The 7,290-nt window shown below is 35.1% G+C and overlaps 1 protein-coding gene across 1 annotated transcript in view; it reads right to left on the bottom strand.

Moving 5' to 3' along the window:
• Positions 1-1,520: 1,520 nt before the first annotated feature.
• Positions 1,521-7,290, bottom strand: part of LOC106297176 (glutathione S-transferase U23) — a 7,687-nt gene continuing 1,917 nt past the window's right edge. The window contains exon 2 of the mRNA XM_013733452.1: positions 1,521-2,002. Coding sequence (XP_013588906.1) covers positions 1,655-2,002 — 348 coding nt within the window. The 3' untranslated portion in view covers positions 1,521-1,654. The remainder of the gene's footprint in view (positions 2,003-7,290) is intronic.

Here is a 7,290-nt window from a genome sequence, read left to right as displayed (position 1 = left end):
GATTAAGAAATATGTTACTTTAAAAAATAATATCTAATTAATAAATTCAATCAATTATAAAAAAGTTTATAGTACTCTCTCTGTTCTGAAATGTAAGATGTTTTGGGTAGTACACACTTATTAAGAAAATTATTTTTTATCATTATAATTATAAACTAAAAACTACTTAACCAATTATAAAATAGAACTATTAAATTTGATTGGCTACACAGTTTTTGATAAACTTAAAGTTACCTAGAAAGATGAGAACATCTTATATACTGGAATATAAAAATTATTCTAAACATCTTACATTTCAGAATAGAGTGAGTATTTTTATAAAATAATTATTAAAGAAGTATTTTTAAATTTATAAAAAAGATATGTAAAAACATATAATTTTATCAATATAAGTATGATACATCTTTCTAAAGTTTTGAAACTAAAATATTTTTGTATTTGTATATGATATATAGTTTAATTTAAAAGCTATTAAATTCTATTTATTTTTAATCTTAATAAACTTCATATTTATATGGTTTTATGATCATTTGTTTCATATTATTAAAAAAAATTAAATCATTGATCACTAAATTTTCAGTACAAAACTTTTAATAGTTTTAGTTATTTATAGTTATTTAAAAATTCAAAATATAACATATACGGAAAAATCATAGTTTTATTATGTGACTAATGTGATTGTCTAATTTATTTTAATAATGTTAAAAAAATGTAGAAGATATACAAATTGTTATCAATCTTTTTCACTTAAAATAATTAATTTCATATATATTTTAATCACATTAAGTAATTCTGTAGTTTTTATTTAAGGAAATAATAAAAAGAAGTTTTTGTGCTGATTACTTATTAATTTTATGATTAAATTAATGAAACATATAATATATGTTTATATGAACCAATATATTTCTTTAAAGACTAAAAAATATTTTATTGATGACACATGGAATAACTTGCAGGTTTTAATATTTTTCAATTAATATAGAAGGGATGTGGTTTACATATTCCTTAACTCATATTCCAAATTTATATATTGGTTATAAGTTTTGGAAAATTTCTATTTTATTAATATTAATTTGAAAAAAAAACTCAATTGTCTGTTAGCAATGACATGCTCTTGATGACCTTAACTCAATATTGGTTATAAGTTTTGGAAAATTTCTATTTTGTTAATATTAATTTGCAAAAAAACTCAATTGTCTGTTAACAATGACATGCTCTTGAAGACCTTAACTCATAAGTATAATGACGTAAGCAATGGCCTAAGCATTTTTCCTGCTGATGGATTTCAAATTATTCTTGTGTGCTAGTATAAATGAAGAAATTTACTATTAACATTTTTCTTTTGTTTTACCAGTGTAGATGTCGTGTTATATAATTTTTTTTCTATTTTACAATTTTTTTATTATTAAATGAATTATGGGTAAATAGATAATTAATAATGTTGTTATTTAAAAATGTAAAAAATTTAATGTTTTTCTTTTCGTGTACATAATTTTGAAACGTGTTCTACTAAAAAGAGAAAGAAAGAACATTATTTAAGTTTCAAATTTATTTTTGAATCTCAAACACACCAGATTTCGAAACCAGAAGGAAACAACATGAAAAAAAGAACAAAGCAAAATATAACATATCATGGAACGTTCTGGAGATGAATCTAGTTGATTCCTAAAATATTCTTCCGATAGTCAGAGACTGACTTAAGCACCTTATCTGAGTCGGGCAAGACCTTAGCCACACTCTCTCTTTTCAAACACCTCTCTGCCCAAGCAATTAGCTTAGGAAACTCTGCTACGATGCTGAAGTTTGCTACCACCTCGTACGTACGAAACCAACTATAGAATCCGATAAAGGCAATGTCCACGAGCCCAAACACGTTTCCTCCAAAGAAAGATTTGTCTCCGAGCTCGGAGTCAAGGGTCTTGAGTACTTCCATGAACTCCATCTTTGCTGTCTCTTGTTTCTCCCCTGTTTCTCTCTGTAAAGCCTTGCACGGTCCGGCCGTCTGATCCCATACAACAATTAAGAACGCATATTGAACTATTATATTCATTTTTAATACTAAAAAGTTTAATGTTTTCATGTGTATATATTAAGGGAAAGAAGAGCTTCAAATACTTTTCCTTTATATCTATTCACTGTTATTACATTCCTAGTCTCCGGTTGGCTTGTGGCGAATCATTGGGTATTGGCTCAAAACTTTTTACTCTAGCTCAGAGGCTAAAGAAAGCAAAGGAGTGTTGCAAGAGGCTGAATAGGGAGGAGTTCATTAACATTCAGCAGAGAACAAAGATAGCACTGGAGGAGTTGGAAAGAATTCAATCTTCGCTAATGACAACCCCAACGGAAGCTTTAGTGACGGAGGAATCCATTGCTAGGGATACATGGGCTTTCTTTGCCTCTGCTCAAGAGAACTTCTTCAAGCTTAAGTCGAGGATTCGATGGCTGAGAGAAGGAGACTCCAACACTAAATTCTTCCACCGTGTAGTCCTGGCCAATCAGTCTTGGAATGCTATTCGATATATCAGAGATTCCACTGGTCTGAGAATCTATAATCAGCAACAGATCAAGGGAATGGAAGTGGCGTATTTCAAGAACCTACTAGGCTCAGAGAGTAGGGGAATAGTCCCAATGACAATGGAGGAGATACGTGAAATCCATCCGTTCAGGTGTTCCACCTCTCTGGCTTCAGAGCTTACTCGGATCCCATCTGAAGAGGAGATAAAGACAGTATTTTTCAAAATGCATAAGTGCAAGGCTCCAGGCCCCGATGGTTTTCCAGCGGAATTTTTCCTTGAAGCCTGGGAGATTGTAGGTGATGAAGCAACACAGGCAGTGAAAGAGTTCTTTACCTCTGGGAGATTACTTAGGAAGTTCAATGCTACAACGGTTGCTTTGATCCCCAAAGTCACCGGTGCAGATGAGCTTTCTAAATTTAGACATCTTTCTTGCTGCTCGACAATCTATAAGGTTATTGCCAGACTGTTAAAACGGCGCCTCAAGCTCTTTGTGCCAGAAGTGGTGCAAAATAATCAGGTGGGATTTATCAAGGGTCGGTACCTGTGCGAGAATGTACTTCTAGCTTCGGAGATGGTTACAGGATTTCACAAAAGGGGTCCAACGACTCGGGGCTGTCTGCAAATAGACTTAATGAAGGCATATGATAACCTGAATTGGGAGTTTATACTCAATATCCTCACCGCTTTTGGGCTCCCGGAAATCTTTATTGGTTGGATAAAGGAGTGTATAACTACAACATCCTTCAGCATAGCCTTTAATGGAGAGCTTCTGGATTGCTTTCCAAGAAAAAAGGGGTTGAGGCTAGGCGATCCGATCTCTTCTCTATTGTTCGTTATAGCTATGGACATTCTCTCCAAGCTCCTAGACAGAGGAGCTATGGGTCATTCGTTTGGTCTTCATCCTCTTGGGAATTCCCCTCTAATAACACATATTAGCTTCGCAGATGATGTGTTATTGTTCTTCGATGGAACGGATCAATCACTACAAGGCTTGCTCGACATTTTGGATAGTTTCAATATGAGCTCTGGGTTGGGGATTAATAGGAGCAAGACTGCAGTATTTTTTGATGGGGGGAGACATGGCCCGCAATCGAACCTCTGCAGCTGCTCATGGTATCTCTCAAGGTTCCTTTCTGATTCGTAATCTAGGAGTTCCTCTCACAACAAAGAAGTTAAGGAGACAAGACTATCAGCCTCTCTTGGATAAGATCCATTCTCGGTTTACTTCTTGGACAGTTAAGCATCTCTCGTTTGCGGGCCGTTTACAACTGTTAAAATCAGTCATATACTCCACTATATCCTTCTGGGCTTCTATTTACCTTCTTCCAAATGGCTGCCTCAAGGCATTGGAACAGATGTGTAATAGCTTTCTTTGGAAGGGGGTCCCAACAGGAGCTAGAGGAGCACAGGTTTCTTGGGAAGCAGTGTGTTCATCTACGAAATCAAGAGGCCTTGGGTTGAGGAGACTGAGCCTTGGAATAAGATTTTGGGGTTGAAGCTTATTTGGTTGTTGTTTGCCTCATCTGGGTCTCTATGGGTTTCGTGGACTCGGTTAAACTTGATTCGAGCTGAAAATTTATGTACCCTGGATGCTACTAGATCTGGTAGTTGGATTTGGAAATCGCTATGTAAACTCAGGCACTTAGCTCGACCTTTTGTGGTCTGTGAGGTTGGCTCAGGTAGAACCGCAAGCTTCTAGCATGATAATTGGACCTCCTTACGCTCCCTAATAAACCTAACGGGTGAGATGGGGCAGAGGTTGAGTGGTCTGCCAGTGGACGCGGTGGTAAGAGACGCATAGGTTGATAACAATTGGTGGGTCAGCTCTTCAAGATCAAGGAATCCGGTTATAAGCTTTCTAAAGAATTGCTTACCTGATCCCCGAGCAGTAGTGTTGTCTGAGGAGGAGGACTGTTTTTTATAGCAAATTGGAGATAGGACTCTTGTTCCAGATTTCTCTACTTCTCTCATGTGGACTCACCTCTATGATCGGCTGCCGGAAGTGACTTGGCATAAGTCAATATGGTTCAAAGGAAGGATACCGAAGCATGCGTTTCTTTCTTGGTTGATAGCTCTAAACAGATTATCGACAAAAGACAGGATGAGCCAATGGGGAGTGCCAGTCTCCTCCACTTGTTTGTTGTGCGGTTCTGCTGATGAAACTCAGACAACATCTGTTCTTGGAATGTGATTACAGCAAGGAGGTCCATACCTTCTTCTTCTCTCCGATCCATCTCTCCCCTCCTCCACTGATCATGGATGTTCTAGGCTGGATCAAAGCTCCCACTCGAGATAGTAACATCAATCTGATCCTAAAGCTCACCTTTCAAGCCTCTATCTATATGCTTTGGAAAGAAAGAAACTCAAGAATGCATAATCAGTCTTCTCGACCGGCAACTTCTCTCATACAAGAGATTCAACACCTGTTACGAGCAAAGATGGATATTCTCTCTAGAGATTAGAGGAATCTGCCTACCACGGCCACCTTTTTATCTACTTGGCGTCGCCTTTATACTAGCTCGTAGGTAGAGTATTTTTTTGAGTTTTGTAAGTGGATTAGACGATCTGCGTTTTTGGAGTTGTACAAAAATAATATGAACAAAGAATGTTAAGTTAAATATATATATATATATATATATATATATAAATGAAATATTTCAATTTAAGTTTGTTTATTCAAAGTATAATAATTATAGTGTACGTGGAATATTTTGTTTATTTTTATAATTTGGAACCGGTTCATGAAATTTTGGGGTTATATACTTAAAAAGAATTTTAACAAACAACTTTTAAAATTTCCGAATTTTGGGCCAATATTTCACTAGAAATAGCCTTGTTTTTGTGTATATACATAAACATAAAGGAATGAGTATTTGTAAGTGATTATAATACTATTATTTTCATTTTAATACTAATATAATGTTTTCATATATATTAAGGGAAATGAAATATTTCAACTTAAATTTGTTTATTCGTAAGTATAATCTACATTATAATAGGGCAGTTGCATCACTCCTGATGCGACACGTCAGCGATATGTGAGTCCCACTTTTAAAAAGTGTGAAAAAAGTGTCAAGTCTGTAACTCGAACCCGGGTTATTGAGATCTAAACAACAACATTTATACCACTGAGCTAAAGGATTCTACGTACATTGATGGCTGAAACAAATATATATTTATGAAGGTCAGAAACTTCTGCTTCTTCGATTTTCTCTGTGGGACCCACATTTATTTATTTTATCTAATGATTTAATAAATACTTTATAACTCACGTTTTGAAATGAGTTTCGTTAAAAAAAAAGCCCAATAAACCTCTTTGGTCTGTAAGCGTTCTCTTCAATGGAAGTTTAGGGCTTTCAATTTTTAATCATCGGTTCATGACTCATCTAAGAAACACTGATTGTCTCTTTGAGTTTCATGAATCAGTTTTTCTTCTTTAGTCTCTACATCTCCCCATCTTTAATAAATTCATCATCGGTTCTTTTATTTTGCTTGATAAATCATGATTGTGTGGTTTTAATTTTCTTTGGTCATCCTTAGCTTGCATCCTTTGATCTAACCAAGAAGAAGAAGAAGACATTTGTCGTTCAGGATGTCATCGAGGACTCAGCTGAGTCACACGGGAGACATACTATCCGTTGCCTGATTGTTCAAGAAGAGTTTATGTGATGTGAAACATATTTGTTTCTTTTCATCAGTTGCTTTGTTTAATCCTTTTTCCTGCATATAATGATGGTTTTGACAGTTCCTTCACGGGAGCCAAGAAGTAAAAGAAGAAGAAGCCAGTGAGTGTTTGACATTTTCTGTCTTCGTGAGTTTTTTTTTTTTCCATTCATTAAACTTGGATTTTGCAGATTATGTGTCTCACATTCTTTTTATTTTGATGGTTGTTAGGTTGAATGAAGATTATTGAATAAAGAAAATGTTGATGCTCCTGAATATTTGGAGGGTACTTTATATTTCTTTCTCTGATAATTCTAGAGACATAAATTTGAACCTTACAGAGGGTATATTGCAGAGCATCCTAATGATGAGGAAGAGGTGGAGGGAATTGATCTGCACCAGCAACGTTACCCGTGGGAGGGAAGTGACATGGATACTTATACGACGAGGTAAGCATATCATTAGATGGTTTGTGGTCCATCTTTGAGAGCCGTCGATTGTAAGTGTCTATCATTTTGAAGTTGTACGACACTGAGATGTAAAGAATTACTAATCACGATTACCTTATTAGCAGAGTTCTTTTGCACAGTTATTGTCAATGGAATTGACACTGGAAATTGATGGTGCTATATTTCATGTTCCAAATGCTAACGCAAGCTCCAATGTTGATTCTCAGCTTTAACATGCCAAAATCACAATGCAGTGGGTGTTGTAAGGTAATTCAGTAGGCACAAATGTTCAGTTGAAAAAAATTCTAAACTGTATTTATGCATTAAACTTATCATCCGTAACATAATAATATGCTTTTTCTGTGCTAGGAACCATTTGTAAATAAATGTCTCAGATGTATATGACTACTTAGTTTGTTGCTTTTGACAGTGAAATCACTAAGTTTGCAATGTGTTAGGACAACAAAAACATCTCAGCTGATGGTTATCTTTACAACTTCGTTGGTTTCTTTTTCCTATTATGTTGGATGGATTATTTTAGCTAACAAATATCGCAACAGAGTGCTGACAATAACTCTAATAGATTTATATATACATTTAGAATTGGAAGTTTGGTGAGAACATGAATAAGTACTTCTGTCACGCTATTGGACAGTTATACG

This window comes from Brassica oleracea, chromosome C6 (genome assembly GCF_000695525.1).
Source record: "Brassica oleracea var. oleracea cultivar TO1000 chromosome C6, BOL, whole genome shotgun sequence".
In the NCBI taxonomy this organism is placed as follows: domain Eukaryota; kingdom Viridiplantae; phylum Streptophyta; class Magnoliopsida; order Brassicales; family Brassicaceae; genus Brassica; species Brassica oleracea.
Note: the sequence above shows the minus strand (reverse complement) of the source record. Positions and strands in the feature narration are given on the sequence as shown.